Source organism: Solanum verrucosum, unplaced genomic scaffold (assembly GCF_900185275.1).
Source record: "Solanum verrucosum unplaced genomic scaffold, falcon-dt-bn FXZP01000121.1, whole genome shotgun sequence".
NCBI classification, from domain to species: Eukaryota; Viridiplantae; Streptophyta; class Magnoliopsida; order Solanales; family Solanaceae; genus Solanum; species Solanum verrucosum.
In genome coordinates, this window is record NW_026020509.1 from 1408214 (window position 1) to 1434520 (window position 26307).

The window sequence follows — 26307 nt, forward strand, 5'->3', positions numbered from 1 at the left end:
GAAGATTTTTACTATAAAATTACGTGTTGATCAAATTCTATTTTATTATGTGTGTGGGTCTATCGAAAATAATTTTCTATTCCTCCAAAGATAGGAATAAGATACGTGTACATTCTACTCTCTTCATATTCTATTTATAGTATTACAATGTGAATGTTGTTGTTATTATTGTTTGTATTGGACAAATTATGACTATGACAATTGAACGTATCAAGAGGCGATATATGACATAAAAGCGCTTTGTTAGATTCAGCTCAATATATAGAAAATAGTTTCGGATAGAATATAAGGTCGCATTCAGATCAAGATCTTAGTTCACCATAAACTTGATGCAACTCATGACTTGCTATTTACCGAAATAATATGACTGATGGCTCATCTATGATCGATCGAGATAAATTTCATCTAGTAACTAGTTTTTACAAAATTCAGAATCTATGCACTTTGAGGACAAAAAACTATAACTAATAGTAAAGAAGGATAAGCAAGACAAGACAATGCTCCATTAACAACAACATTCTACTATAATTCGTTTCCTCCACAATCTCAAATTAAGATCATATCCTCGATAAGCTACGACCAAAAGTAAAACTCGGAAATAATTTCCTCCATAGCAAACCCATCTTGTGAATGTTACAAAATATCAAGTTGTACTAAATACCGTAACAAAACATGCGCAAATGGTCAATCCTAATGTCGTTTAAAAAAATAAATAGTCAATTAGTTATTTATTTATTTATTGTTTTTTTTGTTAGGACAATTAGGTATTTTCTGTTTTTTTTTTTCCAATTAATTACACATTGGAGCGGCTAAAACCGGGTGCATCATCTAGTAGAATCCTCTAGAACTAAAAACGCGAACCGCCATGTTGGTGGGTCTAAAATTTCTTGATGCCCAAGCCAAAAAGCCATTTTTCATGGCAAACTATATAAGCTCCGTGGTTCCAACATCGACGATGAAATTTGCTATTTTCAGCGAATTGATTGTGAATTTGTGTCAAATTTCTCAGCTGACTGCGTATTGAAAATCCTGAATCTCATCATTGTTGAAGTCTTGCGAGTTTTCTCATGGTAATTAATCTTCTATTTCTTTCACTTTCCTTAAGAATTTCTTTTTGTTTGATATTGTTCTTCTGTTTTAGGATTTCATCATTTTGCTGTGATAAAATAATTTGTTTTTTTAGTTTAATTAGTAGCGTCTGTATGCAATGAAATCATCTCTGTGAGCTTGGCTGGTGAATACTTCAATCTAATTTCTATTTCCAAATTTTGTCTCAAACTTGAAATTAAGCATATAATTTTGAAGTTGCAAACTTGAAACTTTGAGTTTCTGAAATTTGCGGTTTTGTTTGGACATACATTTTTTACTTGGAAAAAGTTGAAGTTTTGTGTGTGGAAGTCCCAAAAACCCAACTTTTTGGAATTTATTTCATGATCAAATGGATATTCGATGATAAATTTTCAAAATCTAATCCTAAAATCTATACGGTCAAACTCTAGCTATGGGAAAAAGGTCAAATTTTGCATTTGAGACGGCCAAGTTAGTTATTATCTTTGTTTTCTTTTTCAAGTATATAGTACTTTTAATTGCATAATTGAACCTCAAAACATATTTTGTTTTGCACTTCAATGATTGTTGCTTAAATGTTCTTGGGATAGTCTATATATAGATCTGTTTGAGCTAGAGATTATGTTAATGGATGGTCTTTTAGGAAGGGTTTTCTTAGCTGCCACAAGAACCATGGTGCTATACACAATATACTCTACAATTTAGCATGAAAAGAGATTGCTTTGCTATGCAAGGATCTGGACTTTTGTTTCCTATTCTTGTTAATCATACTATTCCTCTTTAAGTTCTACTTGGTTGATCTATTAGATATAGTACCAAGCGTTTTCGTGCTCTCTCTTTTCAGTCAACTCCATTAGTTGTGGGAACTACCATTGGTGCTGCTGCTTTGGGAGCTAGATACTTGATAAGAGCATGGCAAACGTTCAAAGCAGCACCTCGAGTGAGGAAGTTTTATCCTGGCGGCTTTGATCGGGATATGACAAGGCGAGAAGCAGCATTGATTCTCGGAGTTAGGTGTGATGATCTTACCCTGTTTTAAGTTCTGTTTTTGTAATGGCAACATGTATTTCTTTTCTATTTTTGTGCTCTTTTTCAAGTTCTGAAATCCTTTAAATGGCTAACTTGTTCCGGATTTGTTTAGGAAAGTTCGCAACTTGTAACTTTCATGCATTCTAAGTGAAAACTATTGATTCTTTCTATAAGCAGATTGGTGCTCCTGGCACACTTTTGTTTTGAGCTCGTGATCGACAAAGCTACATGTATCAATCAATTAAATTAGTTGCTTATGTTCCATTTCTTTCCTTTCTAGGGAAAGTGCTGTCCTGCAGAAGATCAAGGAGGCTCACAGGAGAGTAATTGTAGCAAATCATCCAGACGCTGGTGGCAGTCATTATCTTGCTTCCAAGATCAATGAAGCCAAGGACGTGTTGTTAGGGAAAACCAAGGGAGCTAATTCTGCATTCTAATTGACTAGTGTTTTCTTTACACTTTTATTTCTTAACAGCTTCATGATAGTCAGTATACATTAACCGGATCTGTTTCTGGGGAGTAAGAGAACATAATTTGATTCGAGGAAGAGGTGAATTTGTATCAACAGCTAGGTGCATTACTGTCATAAATTTCATGTAATGCAACCAGAAATATTCTTTTGCAGATTGCTTTACAATAACAAGTTGTATCTTCCTGTTTACTATTCTATTTTGAACCATTACTCTATCTGCATGTAGTATGTACGCAGTTGGCGCACCCCACCTACTGCTCAACTTGAACTAACTATATACTGGACGTGAACACACAACTCAGAATAATACATCAACAAGTTGCATTTTGCATATTATATCTTCACGAAATGTTTGTACTTTTGCTTCATTCTGATACATAGCAGCAACTGAGCAAAAGCCTGGATAAGCGGCTATTTCACAAGCTATCACTAAATACCTAAAAAGAATTAGTAGACATCATGTACAAACAGAATGCATTTGCTGCGACCAAAAAAAGACAAGGAAGAAACGGAAAATCTTAATGTTACAGAACACTCTATTTGTGTTAGCTAGAAATACAACCCAGCTTGGACAACTTTCTTCATATATCATCACTGGAGAATCCAAATCGAAGCAATAGAAAACACCTTTAGTGCCAAGAGATCTCATATAATTCACGATGATATTGGCTCATATGGATATGATAGCCATGGATGTTTTAGAGCCTCCAAGGCAGAAGGCCGCGTCTTTGGGTTAACTTCTAAAAGATGAGCCACAAAATCAACGAAACCTTGATCTCCCATTGGTAATCGATACCTCAAGGATGTCTTTTTGGGTATTAAGTATTCCATTCTGTTTGTTTCCTACAAAAAGAAAGAAGAAAGAAAGAGGAATTGATTATCTTGACATTGTATTATATCCAATTTCATTTTTTCCGGCCAGAGTTGCATTCAAATAAGGGACTCCAACAATGATGTTTACTGGGTTGCAGATTCTAGATCTCAGTTGAAGCTCAACTTAAGGAAATATTTAGTAGATACAGAACTGGCAAAACCAAAGGCCTTTCACAGAATAATATATGCTGTCCTCGAAACTATGTACATGGACTCGGGAACAGGTACATATCCTCTAAGGATGCAAGTCTATGGTGCGTTTTTTTTTTTTGTTGCTAACTTTTAGCCAATTTTTAAGTATCATTATGCAACATCCATACCATGTCATACCCATTGGACATGGGTACAGCAAGGTAAAGGAAGGATCCATGTTAAATAACCTTTTTGAAACTGATTTTTCTTTAAAAAAACTGGATCCATGGTTAAATAACCTCCAAATAGATCGAGTCGTTGATACATGAAAACATTGATCTTAATATGTCACTAGACAAATTGATCTCTTAAAAATGAGACCTGGGGAAACAGGGGTTCACCCCAAAAACAAAAGGAACTGAAATAAAGAGTGGAAAAGGAGAAGAAACTTTACCTGATTTCGTTCATATAGCATGTGATTTTTGGTGAAATATTTGTAAGTGTCTCGTCCTTTGACAAGCATCTCTTGGTCAATCGGACCTGTGATACCAAGTACCCTTGCAAGTAACGTGGCAGGAGAGTCATTCTGGAAAAGGACCTGCAAAAATGGGAAAATTCCTATAAAACCCCACTAGTAAAATTCAAAACAAACATCAAATTACAGTTGGTCGATATTTCAAATACGAACATCAAATAATACAAATTTCATTTAAAGCAATTTTAAGCGAAATTGCTAGGACTCTTCACTTTTGGTGCTGCATCCATGTCGACACAACATGGCTGTGGGATCCGTACCCGATCTGGTCAAACGATTTTGAGTACTTTGACCAAAATCGAAAGGAGAAACTCCGAACAGATTCAATGATTTTTGTAATCAAAGCAAAAGCTAAGGTGAAATTGAAGAAAATGGAATACCATCTATATATAAATTTTACGTCTCTCTTTTTATCCCCTTCCAGGATTCTCCCCTTAAAACAGTATCTTCTCTAAAGTTTTCCACATAATATCTCAAAATTTAGGTTTTATGACTTTTTCAAGATATCTTGAATTATTTTTAGCCAAATCTCTGCATCCGTATCCCCCGAATCTTAAAATTCATGAAGGATCCGACCTCTATTTTCAACAGACTGACCAACTTCTGAGGATAGTGAAGTATTCTGAACTCTCTTGCTTTTCCCTTAATTCACACATTTAAGGGATCATGAAGTTGCACTTCATATTGCATCAAATCTGGTATTTTGGAGAGGACCAAACACATCGAGATTGATTGTCATTTTGTTAGAGAGAAGGTACTCTAAAGAGACATCGTACAAGGTTAGTGTGGTCAAATAATCAGCTTGCAGACATATTAGCCAATCCCAGAACAAGTTATATATGAAGCCAGCTTGGTACATTATAATTTGCATGCACCAGCTTGAGAGTAGTATTAGAATCTTTGTGAATATTTTAGAATATGTGTAATTATGGTAGGTAGCTTAATTTACTCCTACTGTAAATTTGTAATTAGGTGTTTGATTTTCTTTCACTTTTAGGACATGTAAAATAGTTATTTAAACACTTCACCTCTTGGGCTAGCTTTTGATCTTGAGTTAGGCTCAAAGTTCATTTCTTTAACATAATATCAAAGTTGGACCCATCCAGTTCTCGTTTCATCTGATATTGGGTCCCCATCTTATATTGTCCAATGCTCAAGATATTGAGTCCTAGGCGTGCGGGGGTGTTGAATATCCCACATCGGTGGGGATAGGATCATTTGATCTTCTTATATGGTCTTGGACAATCCTCCCCTTTGAGCTAGTTTTGAGGGTTGAATTAGTCCCAAGGTCCATTTCTTTAACAATCCAATTGGCATATTTTTTACCACATTCGCCAAAAAAAAATTCCATTGACAAAGTAAAGGTCAAGCTAGTGAGGAAAAGGTTTAAGATAGCTATTGCTTACTTCACGATAATAATAGAAATAAAGTTTTTGAATCTTCACAAGGTCTTAGTTCTTATGAAGATTTTCTCTGGTTAGAAATATCAAACCCAAACACATTTCTTCTTGCAAGTCAGATATTGGTTTCTTCTGATTCTAACATAAGATAGGAGTACAGCGCTAAGCAGCGAGATTGAAGAATGGTCTCAGTGTCCTCCTAACAAACTTATTTCATATTAAGATGACATGCCAATTGCCAACAATTACTAGGGCTTCTGAAAGATTTAATACCAATAGTAACTCCAAGGACATAAATTTGTTTGATAACCGAGTAATCCCCAAAAGTCAATAACACATGTTTGAAACTCGGTGGATAATAGGTCAGTCTCTTTATCCGTCTCTACTAAAATTCCAGATTTTTGTCTGCCAAAATATTTGACTTGTGATGTGCATCTAACCCACACATCATGCGCTATGCTCTTACTGTACCAAAGGCCTAGGGGCTAACTCCAAAACATAATGATGTTTGCAGCTTTGCATTTGTCAAATTCATCAATCTAGGAGAACGGGGAAGGGGTATAAAATGAAAAAAAGGGAAAAGGTACTCAAGAACTACCAGAATGCAGGCACAATGGACAGCATACCCCAATATAAAATCATGTTGACAATAAATATACAGATATAATAATCAATATGAGGAGTGTGTAAAGAAAAAAAAAACTTACATTGCCCGTGCAAAGTTCTGCCAAAATGCAGCCAAGGGACCAGATATCTATCTTTTTATCATAAGGAAGCCCTAAAATAACTTCTGGTGCACGGTAGGACCTTGATTGGACGTAAGAACAAAGATGATCTGTTTCAAAACAACTGCTACCCAGATCAATTACCTTCACCTCACATCTACTGTAGCTTTTCACCAATATGTTTTCGGGCTTCAAATCACAATGTATGAGCCCAAGGCCATGCAAGAACTGAAGAGCCTCTAAACACTGAATTGTGATTGACTGCACAACAGGTAAATATGAAATTCATCACATGAGATACCATTAGCATCAAATATCTATAAATATTTTGATCCAACAAACCTGCAGTCTTGGCATGGTAAAGTAGACTTCTCCACCAGCTTCTCTATTGAATTTTTGGAATTCATACAAATTGGCCTTCAGTAGTTCACATACAATTAACAAATGCTCCTGAACACAGACACAAAGATCAGTGCCAAATTTCCGTGATCAAGAGCTTCTTTAGCTTACATTCAGAATAATACATAAATGTGAAGTATACCACAGTATTGCATAAGCTCAAGAGGCACATCAAGTGCAGATCAATATTTCTTCCCTCTTCATATTGGATTACAGAAGATATTGTTTTTAAACTATGTCATATTAAGTTTGGCCGAAGATGTCTGCCACAAATATCAAGTAGCATCAAGCGTACAGTACAGCACACGCTTTTCATTTAGTCAAGTCTTTTTCAATTTATGGATAAAACCTCGCAAAATCAGCTAGATGCTTAGACATGCTCGCCTCTCTTGAGCAATCAGACTGTATCAGGGCTGAACTTTACACTGTCAAAGTTTATTCCCAAGGTTCAGAACAATCTAGTTTTACAAGGGGAAAGTCAATAAAATGATCTGGTTAACACCATATTAGTCTGATGAGAAAATTATGAACTTAAGGTTGCCTTCCTCAACATCTACACATGCACAAAGAACGATCGTGATTTATCTTGCAGACTATCCTGGCAGGAGATTTCCCTACTTCATTAAGACATATTGATGGTGTTAACCAAACAGAGATTCAATATTTATGGAGCTAGTTTTGCAGAACAGCACTTTTGAAGTTGATAGTGGCACAGCAGATCTCTTTATAATTTTCGAAAACAAAAATTCCACTGACCACTATCCCGTTGTATGCAAGCTAGGGATAAAAAGCAACAATTCTATTCAAAAGTTGCACAAAGGTTTGCAGCAGGAATATTTCCACTAGCATAAAACAGTAAAATGTACAAAAATTGTAAAACAACAAAATTTTCACTTACTCGATAATAAAAATAATCATACAACCGAAGTAGGTGGTACTTGTCGGCAGGATCATGCTTATTGACAAATTTGAGAAGCTTTATTTCATCAAGACTCTGATCAAAAAAATCTTTGTTGTTCTTTATAATCTTAACACAGACATCCATGCCTGTATGAAGATCATGTGCTTGTACTGCTTTGCTGAATGCAGCAGATCCAAGATACTCAGTGACTTGATATCGCCCAGCTATAACTGAATTTAAAACAACCTGGAAACTTTTGTCCTCCTCAAATCCAGTTCTGAGTTCAAAAACAAAAGAACTTCATTAACCACCAAAAAAAAACCTCAAATCCAGAAAAATAAAAACTATTTGAGGTAAAGAAAATTAAAAAAAATGTTCATTTTATAAGGGAAAATTCAGAACATGCATGAAGAGACAACAGTGGAAAGAAAGCTTCTAACTTAAGCTGGAGAAACCTGCAAAGGTATATTTTCCAAAGGTAATACAGAAATAAGTCAGAACATATATAGAGACATTTACAAGGTTAAAACATGTCTTGCTGAAGTAAAAATGTCTGATTAGTTACAATCAAACAGATAGACAAAACTCTCTTTAAGTCACTAGCCAGTTTCATCTACACCCAGTGCATAAGGAAAGTTGGAAATTATAAATTAATCTGGAAGTTCTTAGTAGCTAAATGGAAGTGATCCAGTTACAGAGGTAAAGATCACAGTTCCCAAAGAATTTTCAAAAGCCTCTCATCTTTCCTCAAAGACTGCAGTGGAATACCATCAAGTAAATACAGTTCAAGCCAAGCATACAAACTTCTACAGCTCCCTTCACAGCTATTATTAATCTGAATCACCCAGTCTCTAACCAAGATCAAGTAATAAATTTGGCTACAGAGATGTACATGGATATAGCAGAGAGAAGCACAGTTTTGTTAATGCATGAATGTCATATCTGTAAGCATCTAGATTTAATACAAGAATACATTATGTTCAAAAACCAACAACTTATCATGCACCCTAAAGGAACATTGCATAGTCCAATTACTAAGAGACCCTGTTTTTGTTGGGCATGAATACAGTTTTAAGCAGGCAACTATCGCCTAACATCCAAACACAACCAAAAATCTTATTAACAACTGTAGACTAGCAAAAATATTTGGGGTTGTTTGGTTCAAATACTAGTCATAAATGGATTATAGAGCAAGGATTGTTAATGCAGCAATAAATAATGACGGGATTGTTATGCATTGATTAATAATGACGAGATAGTTATAACTTATAATTGAACTACTTATTTAAAAGGACTCTTTTTCTTTAAATAGCTTAATACCCACATTGTTAATACATATGTTCTTATTCCACACTCTTTTATTTTTATAATTGTGGTGTTAGGACCAGCTTGTGCACGCACACCTTGGCTGATTTCATGGGATACCTACTACCACTCCACCAACACAAGTACAAGGTAACTTTGTCCAACAAGGCTTGGAGCCTTTTACAGATAGGAAGAATCATGTTCTTATTCCACATTCTATCCCAAATAAAATAACACACAGATTCCTGCATATTTTAATTCAATTATTATTTAATACTGACAACTAAATGCTGCATTAATCATGCAGTGATTTTTTTTTCTTATACGACATTATCTTATGTGGGATTTGATGCAGAAATTTATTATTCCAAACCATCAAACAAACGACCCCTTAGTAATGAGCATGAATGTTGAATTTAATACTGAAATCAAAACATAAGTTCCCTCTGACGTCTAATACATTCTTCCCCTTTAGATACAGAGGAATATAAGATCATGAAATATAACTTTGTCATGAGCCTTATATAATTAAAACTGAATATTTATCTACATAAAAACATACAAAATTCGCTTTGCACCTTTTTTTCAGCATAAATAAGGTCCAACAAAAAATTTATGATATTTTGAACTTTTTGTCTATCGTAAACATAAAATTTCAGCTAAAAAAAGTTCCAATAAGGATTGCAATAATCAAAAGGGAATATGTTACCAGGTGCGCACAGATATACCGAGAAGACACTGATTCATCATAGATATCCTAGGCTCTGGTTAGGATTTTGGATCAGGTTTTCTTGTTTTTTGCTATGATTGTAAATATGGTTTTGTGTACAACCTATGTACTGATTTAGTCAATACATACAAATGTTACCTTCTAAAAAAGGGGGAAAAGTCACTTTTTGGCTAATTCTGATGGTTCATGGTGCATAGGCTGAATTGACCCTGCATGATCAGCCTCCATCTATCCCCGAAAAAAAAAATACCTATCTCAGATCTCATGCCAGCAGTTACTCTTAGGGAGACTTCACTTCCACTGGTTTCAGTGATGGCTGCTTAACTTCACTATGTTGTCAAAGCATGCTAAAAAGTTCTCTGTCTCTTCATAGAGCTCAAGATATGTCAACAACAAGAGCCCCCAGAGCTATGGGAGAGCTTTTCATTGACTTACTATATCTTCACATCCCTAATAAAGTACATGTTTCTAATGTATTTAGTAAACAACCTCTCCCTTATCACAGTTTAAATCTATCATGATCAGTGCAGCACTTAAGAAAACCAACATAAGGAGTACCAAAGATGAAGACTCTAACTGCATATATGAAGCAGTTTCCTTCAGTCTGGAATAATATCAAATCACGGGTATTAAAATCAAATAACAGGCATTATGTCCACTCTAATTCAAAAAAGGCAATAAGAGATTGAACATGCCTGTTTTTCCTATGCACAATCTTAAGTTCAAAAGTTTCAAATTCCTCTTCCTGAGCCATGATCTGCTTGACTTGTTCCTGAACAGCAACTGCTTCCTCATCCTCCAATGACTGCCCCAAATCTTCCACTCTTGCTCTGGCTATTTGTGTGTCCTCTTCTTTCTTCACATGCTCCCGTTCTACATAACCATAATTTGAAAGAGATGAAGGGCTAGAATTAACTGATCCTACAGCAATTTTGTTGCGTTCATCTCTTGAACTCTTGATAGGTGATGACTCGTTGCTTTTGGGCCTCAAAGAACCAAGCATGTCATCATTTGCAATCAGACAGTCATGAGCTTCATCAGTGATAATAGCATTGCCCTTGCTTGACCGTAAAGATTTACTCGAGCTTGTATGAATCAACTGACCATCTCCGGGAAGGGTAAATGAGAATCCTCCATGTAAGTGATTTGTTTGTACAGATCCTCCTTTATCAGTACCCGAGACAAACTTGTCAGATCTCTGCTTAGCTGTTTTCTCATTTCTGTTTCTCATCTCAGAATAAGGCTTATCTGAATCAGGGGGTATGTGTCTAGCCCCACCAATACTGGCATCGTGATCATGGAAATACCCTATATCCCCCTGACCTCTCCCTCCAACAAAACTTTCATGCACTTCACTACTGATATCAGCAGTATCACTGTTAATACCTACACCAATTGACCTAACTGAACCATGCTGATCACCGTCCACGTAAATATCATCCAGTTGGGGCCTTTCACACTCATTCAAGGCCCTATCATCCCCTAACATGACAAGTTCACTTGTTTGAGTAACAAATCCCTGCCAAACAGGTTCTACACACATCAAATTCAGTTCTTCTTCATCCATCAACTGTCTGTCGTATTGGGCACCAATGTTAGTTCTCCTATACATTTCAGTTTCACAAAGCACTACAGGATCATCTGAAGAGCCAACTGCATCAACATTCTTTGATTGGAAATATCTCTCACCTGATAAGTAGGAATCTTCCTCTGCGAAAGATTGCTCATCATCTTCTTTGTTTTCTCCTCTTTGAGGATCTGGAACACTCCCATGTCCTGTTCCCTTTTCATTATCACTAGGGTAATCAATTTCATGAGCTAAAAACCAGGATTCATCTTCAATAGGTTGTCTCGTATAGCCAACATCGTCGTCATCATCATATTCATCAGAATCCCAGTATTCATTGGGGAAGTCAACACATCCACTCAATCCATCACCAATAGTTGCAAAACCAGAAACAAGCTCAGAAGTGTCCTCAGCAATACCTTGACTCACAGACAACCAACTGCCTCCACCAATCCTTTTTCCACCTGGTGATCAGTTAAGACAATGATGATTATTCCACAAGACATCAATCAAACTGACATAGATAAGTTAAAAAAAACATAACACGAGGGTAAGTAGACAACATCATCAAGTCAAAAAAATTTAGAGAACTACCTCAGAACCCAAAACTGAGGAAGAGCAGAAAGTTAAATTTATGTCGTCTCAAAAAGTACTGAAAAACTTACATTCAAGAGTCCCTTTCTATTTTCTTGGTAGGACGACAATCACAGACAAGATTTTTCTTGATAACCGAGAAATCCCTGAGCTATGCACAGTTCAAAACTTGGTGGAACAATCATAAACAAGATATTTTATTCCCTAAAAAAAGATTTAGAATGCTGCACAGTCCACAGGACAAGCAGCTGAATACCAATACAAACCATCAATGGCAAGATAAGACAAACCCTCCCCTCACACCAGCCATAGGAAACAGTACTACAATAGGACAATGACTAAGCAACCTAGGCAAATATCATTTAATAGTCCATCTGATATAGAGTCCTAGAATACATAGGTAGTCAGTACTAAACAAAAAAATACAAAGGTTAATGACTTGGAAGCATATATTTTTTAACAGAAAGTAAATATCATTTATTCCCTCTAAATTGCATCTTTTTTTTGGTTTTCTAATCCGAACAACGCTTTCAGGGCCACATTTAGTATAACTTCATTCAATCTTTGAGACAATTTCCCTCCGAGAATTTAGGAGCAATTTAGCAATTTTAGTATCTCCAAAGAACAGGCTAAGTTTTTTGTCCAAAACTACAAGATTAAATTAGTGCTAGACAAGCAAACCTGAATTGGTAAGTTCTTGTCCAATAGGAACATCTAGAAATGAGCCTATGACATATGTATTGTCACCATTTGTAATCTTTGAGTCAGGTCCATCTCGTTCAAATTTTTCCTCCCAATGAATATTGAAGGACTTCTCTTCTGACTTGATTCTAACAGGTGGCAACCTGGGTAGTTCTTCTTTCTGGCTCTCAGATATAAGCGAAAAGCCTAAGCCGCTGAAATCTTTTGGTTCACTTCCTGGTGTCTTTCCCAGATAGAAAGCTCTTCCCACCTCATCCACTTGCTCTTTAATTGTATTCCTAACATCATTACCGTCTGTTATCCTTTTACCTAATTTGTTACCACCAGTACCAATATTGTGATCATAACTTGTGGAAACATCTTCTTTGGGGAATGGGACAACAGTTTCAGCTGAGCAATCTTTCCAAGGGTTGGATGAAAGGTTAGTCGATTCATCACTTTCGTACCTAGAGTTAGTAATAATTATATCTTTGGATGTCCCGTTTAGTTTAATTTGCTGATTAGCCTCTTTGAGTTCACTATTTTGACTTCCATGCTTTGGTTCCACATTGTCTTTGCTGGTACTTCCAGGCCACGACATTCTCTTTTCACCAGAAAAACTGACATCCTCCCCAGATTTTGCATGAGATTTTCCACACTCTAAGACCTCAGACAAATTTAACCTCAACTTCCCACTATGCACCAAGCCAGAGAAGTCCTTGGCAGCACTACTTCCACCATTGCTCTGATGCGACACATGAGAACCATTACTGGGATTATGTACCAAGCCTGAAAAATCCTTGGCAGCACTAGTTCCACCATTGTTCTGATACGACACAAGAGAACCACTAGGATTGTAGTTCCACGAGTACATATCAATCATAGTATCCTCAGCATTGTTGCAAGCACTGAAGGTTTTGTTGTATGACCCAACAGATTCATTATTTTCCTTCTTCTTCCCAACAAACGCAACATTTTTCAATTTGCAGTCTGAGCCATTTCTCCCAATCCCACACTCTATCTCCTTAACAATAAGCTCCTTTGAAGTTTCATCACTGCTCTTCGAACTTGACTCCTTGAAAACCTCCCCACCATTTCGACAAGCCATTCCAAGATTCTCCACAGTTGCTTTGCCCCCATTTTCTTCTAATGATCTGCTCTGCTCTTCATCCTCTAGAGTAAGCTTCTCTACCACACCATTCAGGTCAGAACGTTTATTCATCTCACCAAGCAAAGTAGCCTCTGCCTCTGTAAACTTGTTCTTCCGCAGAAATTCCAGTATCACATCTAAAGATGTAGAGTCCGCCATTGATACAATGGAGAACTCAAAAATCTTGCAGTAGTCAACTGCTACAAACAATATTCAACCCAACCTGAATAAAGAACAAAGAAAACAGTAATAGATTGAGAAGCCAATAACAAAAAGTGCAATAGTAAGTTCAGAACACTATTCCAGAAGTTGACAACACATCCAAAGTTCACAAAAATACAATATCAAACGTGGACCAACTTGGGTGTTGATTGACTCAGAACTACAAAATACCCATATTATGCTATCTCACATTTGGCCCCAAATAACGTAAGGATTGTAGAATCACAAGAAATTTCAAGAAAAAAATCATGTACAGTAAGTTGAACATAAGTTCATTAACAACAAACAACTATATAGAATTAAAAGCTGCATAGTGTACGTCGATAATTCCAATGAAGAAATTGAAAGATTTCCAAATTTTTCTTAAAAACCAAAAAACCCTAGCTAGATTTACCACAAACCCATTCAAAGATCTCAACTTTTTCCAAACCTAGGAAAAATTGAAACAACAAGAGTTCAAAGAACATATACTGATTAAAAACAGATTTTTTTTAAAAAATAAAACAAGAATTGAAAAGGGGTTAAAATGGGGAAGAATCTGAAAAGGGAAAGAATCATAAAGAGTGAAAATGGCAACTCACGAATCGAAGGAGAAGGATAATATATATTTCTGGCAACCAAACAATACCCAATTGATAACATCGTCAACAAAACATCACATTCAACTGAAACGGAGCTCCAAATTGACATTACAACAAAATGGGAGCATTTTGATTTTGAACTTTTCGCTTTTTTCTTCTCTTCTCTTGCAGATTCTTCAATTTTTTATCGTTTCTTCGCTGTTCTTTGGGTGTTCAACAATGCGAAGAGTAATCTTTGGTTAAATCCCTTTCACTTTTGTTCGGCCAGAGGAAATATTTCAGGTCTGGAAATGGGACATGGTTGTCCAATTAAACATTTCATATATCACTATTTTCTTTAAAATGATTTTTTTACTAATATAACAGTAATATTTTTTGAAAAAAATCCTTTGTTATAAAAAGTTATGGTCTTATATTTTTAATATAATTTTTAAATGTGTCCGCGTAAGAAAAAGTAGAGATAGGCCAAAACAATATTAAGGAAAGATGATTAAACAACATATGATTCATTTTCAGTTTATCGAGTATATGACCTTACATAGAAAGATGTAGAGATTGTGGATTTGGGTAAAAATTTAGTAGGTAATTGTGGATTGTATTGTTTTTGTGTTGGTTAGGTTTGGTGGTAGTTTGGTACACTACTAGATGTTTTCCCTTCCTTATTAGTAGTAGTAATAGTAACAGTGTTATTCTTGTAGTTCTGGCTTGTTCTTAGATTCATGTTCTTATTTGTTGTTTCTTATGTTGCAATTATTGTATTATTTGGTTGTTGTTATCATTCTTTTTCTCTAAGTCGTTTGGTAGAGTGTATAAGAATAATGTTAAATAGAGTGTATTAGTAATACTTGCATTAGCAATGCATGTATTAGTTATGCGTTGTTTGGTTTGATGTATTAAAAAGTAGCATGCATTGCATAAAAAAATTAATTTACAAAGATACCCTCCACTATTATGATAGAAAAGATGTAAAAAAGGTTTTGAGGGGCAATTGCGTCTTTAATTAAGTTAATGCATGCATTAAAACCATTGCATTGCTAATACCTAAAAATCCATGGTATTAGCAATACACAACTTAATTCACAATAGAGTGTATAACTAATGCAAGCATTAGTTATACATAGGTTGGAAAAGAGTACCAAACAAGGTTAGTGTAATACACAAGGCTAATGCATGCATTATTTTTCCTAATACACTCTACCAAACGAATGTTATATAATGTTTTTCTTATGATTTACTACTTCTTTGATTATATATTTTTTGTTTCTACTAGCTTTAATATGCATTATTTGAGTCGAGAATCTTTCGAAACCAATCTCTTTATCTCTACTAGGTTGAGGCAAAGGTTAGCATTCTATCATATTCAAACCTCATTTGTGGAATTACACTAGAATTGTCTTGAAATGATTCGAGTAATGAATATTTAAATTCTTAATAATTTACATATGTTTGATATTTATACATGATCACTCTCATCCATAATAAGAGGTTTCGAGTTTGAGTTCGAGCTCGAATGTTTCACCTTTTAATCAGTTTTTGGGATCACAAATTCAGCCCTAAAATAAATGCTGAATATAAAACTAAAAACAAACATGGCTCTTTTAATAGCAGAAGGAAATAAATTTCAAAAATAAGAAAAGATAGTTTGTATATATTAGAATAATATAAGAATATTACGTGGCTGACAGAACAGAGTGTAATGCCTGCATGACCACATTAAGGTGCCAAATTAGTAGGGTATCCTAAAAGGTATCCCAATGCCCATGATCTCTATATTAATTACTCTGTTACTATTATAATCTTCACTTAAATTACTCCACTAATCCTCTCATAACCTAGGTAACTCTCAAGGAAATGAAGGTATATTAACCAAAGTTAATGTACAATATTGGTAGTGGAATATAAATTCTTAAGAAACTATATAGCATATCGTTGTGATAAGAGGCTTGACATTATAAGTAAGTACATGTGGAAAAACATGCATCAAGAAAATTAAGGTGCCATTTAAAAATTTTCTATGCTCTTTTTCTTTTGATGACCGCAATGTTTGGTACAGCTTTCACGCACCTTGATTAATTTTAAGGGATACCTGTTATCTCCCACCAATAATAGGTACCAAGTAACTTTGTCCATCAAGACTAGAAATTGCTCGAGATAATTGTTTTTATTATATTATATAGTACTAAATTGAAGACTCTATTGTAGATCTTCCATATTATTTTCCAACACAAAGTGTGTTGTCCCAAAAAAACAATTAAGGATGGTAGGCTTACATTACTTTTTAGACTTAATTATCATTGTAATTTTCGAACAAGATGATCCATCATCTTGCTAACAATTTAATGGTGTGATTACTTGCATGTGAAATTAACTGTATTAAGGAAATTTACATCAATTCAATAAGTAAATACTACACATATAATGTATAGTACAATTTATATATATATAGACTTCAATCATATCATTATACTTAATTGACATATATTTATCTCAATTATATATGACTTGATCACAATAAAGCAATGTAGTTTGATGTAAATATGGTATGAATTATGAATCTGTATGTATATCGTTGACTAGAGTTACATCTACTGCAATTGAGATGGCTTTTGGTTTCAAGAATGTTTGACACTGATTAACTTGACGGCATTGTGCGTCTTAGTGTGTTCAACTTGAATAATAATGTTCAAGCTTGTTTCACCCGAGGCCTAACTTAACCCCAAAAAATTAGCTCAAGAGAGACCAAATGTGAAGTGTCCCTTAACCTATCGATGTTGAACTCCTCGAGAGGAGTTTAGTGATGAAGATTTTGGTTTCTACAATGTGTCTTACGAACTTTTCATTTGTGTTAAAAGTAAGATTTTCGAGTATCTTTAGTAAGGGCACTATTGGAATGTATGAGTCCACCGATTTCGATGGGACCAGGTCCTCAGCACAGTTACAATAAGCAGTAAAGTAAATGCTGAAAGTAAAGGTTGCACAAACAACTTTACGTGAAAACTTCCTTGCTCAAGGGAGTAAAACCACAACCTAGCCTGCCAGGACTTTTCAAAAACTGCTTTCACTAATCTTTTCAAGCAAAAGTAAAAGTCAATTTACAAACTAAGATTAACCTACTAATCCCAACTCTAAGCAATACCTCATATTACTTAGATGAGCCACAGCATACACAACACTGCTCACTAAGTTATCACCCTAGATAACTTAGACTTTGCTGAGCGGATACCATATCGCCCACTAAATCAGCTAGCTCCAAGATGATTTAGACTTTGACTAGGCAGATACAACACTACCCACTATACTAATCCTAACCGATTAATTTAGACTTTAGAGTAAGACCCTAAGTTACCCTTAACCTAGTTCTTACAATGATTCACACAAGTTTGAAACGTTTCGTTCACAAGTGAAACGATTCCTACAATGTAAGCACGATTACAAGCAAACAAAATTAACAGTTGGTACAAGAAGCACTTGAAGCAATTGATCAGGTCCCTGCTGTTTTTGAAGCTTGAAATATCTCTCTTTGAATGAATAAATCTTTTGTTGTTTGTAAGTTGAATATATTGGACAAGAAGAATTATTGTCCAATGTACAAGCAACCTCCTCGCTTTTGATTGGTGAAGTACTTTGCAGCTTCACCAACTTCCTGACACGGACAACTTTTACAGTTTTACAGCACTTTGACAACTGGACGAGTATTCATACTCTGCAGAGGACTAGGTCCCTGCACTTGTGAGGACATCATCAAAACATCAAGGAACATAAGAACTTATCAATTTCCCCCTTTTTGATGATGACAAACAACCTGCATAACTCCTCATGTGAGTGAACAAAACATTCATTCAATAACTGGTGTTCCCCCTTAATTAGTGTCTCTACACTTGTGAGGAGATCATCAAAACATCTAGGAACATAAGCACTTATCAGGCACAAATAGTAAGAAATGGATATAGAGATTTATATTACTGATCTCTAGTGGAGTTGGGTATTGAGGAGTAATAGTAGTAACAATTGTTGCATCAAGTACAAGTATTGTCTGTTTTGATGTATGAATTAAATTCTTGGCGGATACTAGCTTCTTACCTGCTGCTAAATACACCGATAATTGTTGAAAAGATGCGTAAATTGAGTTAGATGATTGGATAAACAAGTTGTTAAATTAATGGGCCAGATGATTGTTACGTTTCATCAGTCTGCTAAGAATTGTGTCAAATGTGCATCTTGATACATGCACAAAGAATCTTTCTTTACTGATCAAGGAAGGAAATTAACAGAGTTTAGTGGAATCCGTACGTCCTACTTTAATTTGCTCCACCATCTCCACTTCAATTCTTGATTGCATTACATGGACTGGACTCAGCTGGCTTGTGAACTTCTTCCCAACGCCCCACACCTGACTCATTTATTCTTTACACATCGATCTCCTGTTTCTTTTGCACACCGCGTTGTTAAACTTATGATGTGCTCAATGTAACATTGATAGATTATAGTAAAGCAACCCTTTTATTCATTGTGATACAAGTAATTGTATCTAAAGCTGTTGTTCCTTTTTACACCTTACAGGTTCTCCTCACTGGAGAAAATTGTAGCAGAGGAGAAAACTGGATTCTAATCTTTAATTATTCTTCAATACAAACAGAGGAAAACTGAACTAAAAGAGTTGCAGGGCCACGTCCTCTCGTTGAAAAAATACACTATATATATTTAAAAAATTAGAAGTAGGTGAGAGTGTGTATACTTGACATAAGGGTTCTGGATTCTAGGACAAGGACCTCAAGTGTTAGTAACATGAGTTCTGAATTTGATTTTTGTACATATTTAGTGAAGTTATGATACATATATATATATGAAGTTTGAGCTAAAATTACGAAATTCTACTGAACTGTATATTCAAGCCTACATCAGCTATTTCTATATTTTCCTCTCGAGCCATAGGAGCAATCAGGAAAGCTACATCATACCCCATGCCTGAGCGCAGAAGGCTTTATGCACCGAGCTGCAAAAATACTTGGCAAGTTTTGAAGCCTTTTGTGTTGCTTCTTGATATAGCCTAGTGAATTTGATAGCATTTTGGAGAATTTTGTGAGTAATGGAGAAAAAAAAGAAAAACATTTTGATAATGGAGAATTAGGGCTGCAGGTTGGGTTACACTATACCAAAAATATTTTTTCACTGTAATTAATTAACGACAATAACTTAATTATCGCTAAATATATATTTTTAGAGGCAATTAACGTGAATGTCCTTAAAGCCTATAGCGGCACTGAATCCAATTGCAATCAACTAATACCAATAGAAAAACTTTAACACTCTTTGTTATTTGTCGCTAAAAGCTATTTTTGTTGTAGTAATTACGACCCGGTGTTTAAACCCATTCAAGCAAAGTAATTTTTGAGCGAATCAAGTAATCATTCATTAATTAACTCAACTCATTTTAACCCAATCAAACCCTCCATATGTCACCTCTATGGGTGGCTTAGTAGCCAATAAAATAAAAAAGAGAAATTTCCCATAATCATTTTACATAATTGGATAGGTATGATATATATCAGAAAATAACACAATTGTGAAATGATGATGGAAACTTCATTATCTATAGTACCATATAATTCAGACAAAAATTAATCTTAGACACGATAATTAACGACAACAGGTTTAGTTCTAGTCCAAGGTATAAAAGGTTGCTCTCTAGACCACCTAAAAATGTGCAAAAAAAATACATAGCCTAAAATTAAGAGAGTGATCAAAGAAAGAATTATTAAAATGGAAACACCAAGGGCTTTGGCAATCCTTGTTCTTAGACTTTTCACTATGTTGTTGTGCGCAGCTTCAGTGCCAATCATGATTACCAACAGCTTCCAACTTAGTGGAGGCGAAAAAACCAAATACAGTGACGTTAAGGGCTACAGGTTATATATATTTTTCATTTTTACTTGTTCACTATATTAATTTTTTTTTAAAAAATTTACTTGTATATTATACTAAAAATAAATCGTTAATACAGGTACGTGGTAGCAGCGGGATTAATTGGATTTGTGTACTCATTGATTCAACTACCATTTGCATTGTATTATGCCGTGACAGGGAAAAGGGTTTTTCATGGCAAGTTCCTTGGCCGCTTGGATTTTTACGTAGACAAGGTATATACTCCCTTAGTCTACCGTCATGTTGCGTTTTTCGAAAGTTGATTTGACTAATTTTCAAAGTTAAATTAGATAATATTAATTCGATATTTTAAACAAAAAAAAATTAGATATTCAAAAACTATATGAAAAGTACTAATATAAATTATAGTTTTTTACATATCGATATGCTGAAAAAATACATCGTAAAATGTTAGTCAAAGTTCTTATAGTTTAACTCTAGAAAAGGAAATCATGACAATTAAAAATGGACGGAGGGAGTATAAACTATATAATTAAATAGGTGGTTTTAGAAAAGTCTCTAGAGCTTGAGTCTTACTATTATCACCTATTAAAAAGAATCTGAAGACTCTGCCTAATTAAAAAAACGTTTAGATATGATGATCACACATTCCAATACTATAAATTATGTGAATTTCATGATCAAACGACTCGAGATAGCACATGTCAAGAGCTAATTGAGTGAATATATTGCAATGCAGGTGCTAAGTTTTTTCCTAGCAAGTGGAGTTGGTGTTGGTTTTGGTGTTAGTTCTGAACTCAAACGTTACGTAAATGGATTTGTAGACACAATTGAAACAACTGGGATCGATACATTCGAAGAGTTAAGGACGAAGAGTCTAATATTCTTTGATAAGGGTCATTTAGCAACTACTCCACTTCTTGCTGGATTTGTTACTATGGCTGTGCTCACCATTATTACTTCTTTCAGTCGCAAATGAAGATCGATCTACACTTTTTTGGAGCAACAACTATTAAGTGTAGCAAAATAAACCTTGAGTATTGTTGTTTAATTCGCGTGTGATCGTCGTTTAAATAATTTGTGTGTGTTGAGTTTGAAGATGCAATAATAATAATATGTGTACGTACTTTGTTTCAATGAATATCAAGAGATGGAAATGTACTAGTACTGTTGCTATTAGCTATATATTGTGAGAGTGAATTCATTTGAGTATGTAATGATGGTAATCGGTATGGTATTTTGTTAAATTGGGAATTTTTTTTGGAGAAAATCACTCTTTGGGCCTTGGTTTACATGCAAGTGTTGGACTTATTAAGACCCAATTCTTCTTTATGTGAGATTTTAGATGGACAAATTTAGCAATGTTATGGATTGAATGTAATTGAACGGTGGATAGAATGGTGGAGCCAACAATTTCAATCAGGGGATTTTTAAAAATTGCTTATAAATTCAAAAGTGGGACTCTTAGTAGCTCGGTTGATTGGCTAACTGAACTTTCACTTTATTAGTGAGGGTTTGATTCCTTATCCCCATTTTTTTTACAAAAGAAATTCAAAAGTGCAATTTTGAGATATTTTTTTTATGACTATGGTGTTCGGGTCAGCTTTCGCGCACCTCAACTAATTTCACGTGATACTTGCCACCTCCCACCAGCAACATGTACCAGAAATTTTGTATATAAGAAAAAAATTGTACCCTTTTCCCGTAAGTTTATCCATTGTATAATTAAATTTTCTGAGGAAGGAGATTCAACTTAAACCTTTTGGACTAGTTTGGAAGCAAGTAGTAACAAAAGCCTGGATGATAATACATAACTTGTAATGTAATAATAATACAATCTGTGATAACATTGCATTCACATGTCATGTCAATATGTTTAATGTTTAGGTTACTTAAAAATTGATTGAGAGGGACATTTGGTTCTTGTGGTAATGCATCAAAGTATTATATATATAAGGGCTCCCCACTGAGCATGTCACCTTCTTTCCCTGCGCAGCTTTAGTTCCCATCAAATTATATAGAAGTTAGATGAATTGACATATTATACAAATTACAATCTTATCCCTTTTTTAAAAATCGGAACTCCTAATGAATCATGAAATTTTCATATTTACAACAACAACAACAATATATCAGTGTAATCGCATGATTATAAATGAGGTTTGAAGAGGGTGACATGTACATACGTAGCCTTACTACCTACCTAGCGAATTTAAAACATATTGAATCAAAAACCCAAACCAAAACTAGATCTATAGTTGGTGCGAGTGTATATATATTAAAAGAAATGTAGCACCTATTAGTTTAAGATTCTGAATATGCCTAGAGGAAAGGACACAAAGAAATGCTACCACGCACCCACTAGATCAATTTCCTTAACACATTGAGGGATCCATTTGTTAGGAGTCAATTATATATGAAGAAAATGGGGTAAACAACTTGAGGTACACGCAGACAAAACTTTAGTGTCTTAATGGAGATAAGCCAACTAAGAAAAAGACAGATTGAGGCCAGCTCTAGTCAGGTCACTTAGGTAGAGTTTGTCATTTGCAAGCAATACCTAACTACTACTAATTGCTTTTTCATGTCTTCCAAACTTCAATTCATGTTGTGCTTAGTTTCACTCTCAACTCACTCTAAAACATGCATGATGTAGTCAGATGCTTCTTCTATTTTTTTACTTAGTGCAACTAGGTCATCCTGAACTTGAACCAGAGTTCTTGTCTATGAAGTAAATCACCGCACCAACTAATTGAGAGAGATCATCCATTTTACTGGTATAGACACTTATCATGACCTCCCCTTCTATATATGTCTTGTGGTAATGATTTTTCTGACATTACGATCTAATTACCACAATGGTGTTATTCATTAATGAAATTATTTTCTGAATTGGATTTCACTTACTATCTATGGATTATTAGATTTACAAAAAAAAATAATTAAACATGTAGTGATTTTTGAAATATGTATACAAAGTCGATAAGCTAAAGAAAAGAGTTAGACTATCTCAATGATAACTTTATTTTTTGGCTTAAGTCATCTGCGGCCACTTAAAGTTGTCCGCATAATTCACTTAGACACCTCAACTAAGGCTAGTACCTATTGAACACTTTTATCTATTCAAAACTTGTTCCTATTTGACATTTTCCGATAATAAGTAAAAAAAAATAAAGTGTGTGTAATGCACTTGCTGTGATGTGTCAAAATGACTAATTAAAAGATAACATGTGGCGTAGGGTCCAACAATTATAGAAAAAAAGAATTTTATATTAAAAAGAATGAAACTTATTTCAAATTAATTTTTCCATCTAATTTTATTTTATTTTTAAAAAAAAAGAGAAGCCCAACCCTATCCAGCCCCTTTTCTTCTTCATCTTCATCCTAACAAGATTGTTTTTCTCAAACAACAAAATTCAATATCTTTGTTATTTGCTTTTATAATTATTTTTTATTCCTAATACGTGAGAGAAAAAGATATTCAAAGAGACTGATACAAGAGTGATGAAGAAAGAGAGTCTTTCAATCGTCTTGAAATCGATAGCAAAGAGAAATCGAGAGGACGTAAATTATTTTTATTGAATCAATCTGATATTATTTTTGAAGATTTTAATGGGTTTACATTTTAATTTGACTGGTAATATTTGTTCGAAGGGGACCGAGATGGGCGTCAATCGACTAATTTTTTTCAGCATGATGTTCTCTCTTCTTTTTTCCCTTCAAATTCAATTAGTCAATTCAATTTTTATTGTTTTTAATAAATATTGAAAAGAGATAGAATAGAAAAAGAAAGAAAAAAAAAACAGTGTGCAGGTCTTTTTTGGTGAAGAAGACTTGAAAGGGGTGGGGTGGGGGCTTTTTTTCTTTTTTTGTTTTTGTTTTAAGAATTAGTATTACCTATAAGCTATTTAAATGCCAAGTGGCAAAAAGTATTAATATTTTTTGACAAAAATAAAAATAAAATAATATTTAAGATTTTTTTAGGCGCTTAGTTGAAGTGAAAAATACTTTTTTGGCCACATCAACATTTTGTGTTTAATAGGTATACTTTTTGAACTATTTAGGTGTTCAATAAGTAATAGTCATAGTTGAGGTGTTTATGTAAAATATGCAGACAACTTTAAGTAGCCGCAGATGACTTAGGCCTTATTTTTTTTTTTTTTTTAGAGATATATGAAAGCTAAAATTAAGTTGGAAGTACAATAACTTAATTACTAGTAGGACAAGGAGCATGGGCTGTTGATATGCTTTTTCTTTATTTTTCTCTTTCTTTCTATACCCTTTTTCTTTATCTTTTTGGTTGAAAAATGAGTTAACCTTTTTCCTAGGAGGGGGCCTTTTTAGCCTGATTGTGCCTCCATCAACCTCAGCCATTTATGATAAATAAATGCTAATTCCGAATTTAAGTTTTATAAATTTAAAATTCAAGTGTGTTAGTATAATTGAGTTCAAAATTAAAATATAATATTTATATAGTTGATTTATGTATTATCACACATATATGGAATTTGAATCTAAGTTGATGATCAATCCGTTCAATTGAATCTACATGTGATGGTAGCTGATCATATGTTTTATATATAATATAATTATAATACCTAATACAAATTAAATGACAAAAGGCAGTGTATGTGTATATTTATTATGTGTTTTTTTAACAACCAAAAAAGCAGTTTCTTAATTAATTTGAATTGACATATGCTTTTTTGAGGAAGGATCGATCTAAAGGTGAGGAATGGGGCAATGGGCTGGCTGTCTTCCTTTTCCTTTTCTATCATAAAAAAATAAAACTTAGTTTTACGAGTAATTAATCAAGATGGGAAGCAATATAATTTAATTTGTACTCAATCTAGTTTGATTATTTATAAAAGGGGATATAAAAAAGAATCTATTTTGTAGGCCCTCCATTTAATATTTGTAAAAAAAATATTTTTGTTGTTGTTTAAATAGTTCAAATATGTCGTTCTTTCATTAGAATAGAATTTTGATTGCATGCTCAAGTTCACATAATACTGATATTATTTTGATGAAGTGAACGTCACGATTCGAGCACATGAATTCATTTTACCCCTCTCCTCAACTTGTTCTAACCAAATTAACATTTTTTTCTCCTATACTATTAATAATGGGAAAAAAAAAAAAAGTTATAGGAAGGCAACAAACCCTAATGATCAATGCATGAATTGGGGTCCATTTAAATGTAGGAATCTTTTAATTTCTTTTTAGGTGTTTAAAGAGGAAATGATTTATCAAGAAACAGACCATGTGAGTGGGGGTGAGTTACCTTTAAATCCAAAAAGAGAAGTTTCTTTGGGGAAGATTTCAATATAGTCAAAGCCTAAAAATAAAAACATCAGAAAGCTCCTTTAGAAAAGAACCAAACGTGCAATTATACATTAAGGTGCAGTGATCAGAAAAAGAACAAACACTTGTAATCATCATCACTTTGAGCATCTTAATTATTAATTACTAATAAGCTTCTCACTTGCACAACCTCCTAGTATATAGTACAATTATTTATTTTGTATTTATATCCAACTTATTTCAATGATAGTGGCGGAGTCAGAAGAAAACGAAAAAAATAATTGTGTATGACTGTTAAAAGAAAACGAAAAAAATAATTGTGTTATTTGGGGTCCTAACCCAAAACTCCTTCATTCAGATGGACATCCATTACCATTACACCAAAGACACAACATTTGTCAAGAATGTCGAACTTTTAATATATATCCTTTAAATAATGTAGAATTTGACATGATATACATACAACATAATTTTCCGACGAAGGGTCTTCTTCTAGCTACGCCCCTGATCTCACACTTTTCCTTCCTTTCATGCATTCAGTATTCAGTGGCTGAGTCAGAATTTTCACAAATAAGTTCAAAATATGAAAAAGTAAATACATAAAGAAGTCTAATTAAAGAGGATTTAACATTTATTATACATCTATACACAAAAATATTATTTTATTCATATATAAAAAAAATAATTTTCGATTGAAGGAGCTTCAGATGACTCCTTAGCCCTACATGGCTCCGTCATAATTTTTTATAGTACAAT

The 26307-nt window shown here is 34.1% G+C and overlaps 3 protein-coding genes across 3 annotated transcripts in view; 2 read left to right on the forward strand and 1 right to left on the reverse strand.

The window, feature by feature from the left end:
- The window catches only part of LOC125809755 (CASP-like protein 4D1), a 96098-nt gene extending 74666 nt beyond the window's left edge, over positions 1–21432 (forward strand). Inside the window, exons 2-4 of the mRNA XM_049489354.1 lie at positions 20117–20270; positions 20366–20501; positions 20987–21432. Coding sequence (XP_049345311.1) covers positions 20125–20270; positions 20366–20501; positions 20987–21226 — 522 coding nt within the window. The 5' untranslated portion in view covers positions 20117–20124 and the 3' untranslated portion in view covers positions 21227–21432. The remainder of the gene's footprint in view (positions 1–20116; positions 20271–20365; positions 20502–20986) is intronic.
- On the forward strand, positions 907–2776 carry LOC125809756 (mitochondrial import inner membrane translocase subunit TIM14-3-like). Its single transcript, XM_049489355.1, has 3 exons — positions 907–1070; positions 1913–2082; positions 2378–2776. Exons 1-3 carry the CDS (start codon positions 1068–1070, stop codon positions 2532–2534), a joined length of 330 nt encoding a protein of 109 aa, XP_049345312.1. The 5' UTR covers positions 907–1067; the 3' UTR covers positions 2535–2776.
- On the reverse strand, positions 2877–14679 carry LOC125809759 (uncharacterized). The gene is made up of 8 exons (XM_049489357.1): positions 14365–14679; positions 12412–13784; positions 10265–11600; positions 7532–7811; positions 6577–6684; positions 6217–6495; positions 4029–4172; positions 2877–3412 (listed from the first exon to the last, which is right to left on the reverse strand). Exons 2-8 carry the CDS (start codon positions 13718–13720, stop codon positions 3224–3226), a joined length of 3645 nt encoding a protein of 1214 aa, XP_049345314.1. The 5' UTR covers positions 13721–13784; positions 14365–14679; the 3' UTR covers positions 2877–3223.
- Positions 21433–26307: the final 4875 nt, after the last annotated feature.

Coding starts and splice junctions, on each gene's coding strand:
- LOC125809756 (XM_049489355.1), top strand. Junction 2,083..2,377: donor GCATTGATTCTCGGAGTTAG/GTGTGATGATCT, acceptor TTTCCTTTCTAG/GGAAAGTGCTGTCCTGCAGA.
- LOC125809759 (XM_049489357.1), bottom strand. CDS start 13,720: ATGGCGGACTCTACATCTTTAGATGTGATACTGGAATTTCTGCGGAAG. Junction 7,812..10,264: donor ATTGTGCATAGGAAAAACAG/GCATGTTCAATC, acceptor TTTTGAACTCAG/AACTGGATTTGAGGAGGACA. Junction 6,685..7,531: donor ATGATTATTTTTATTATCGA/GTAAGTGAAAAT, acceptor GTCTGTGTTCAG/GAGCATTTGTTAATTGTATG.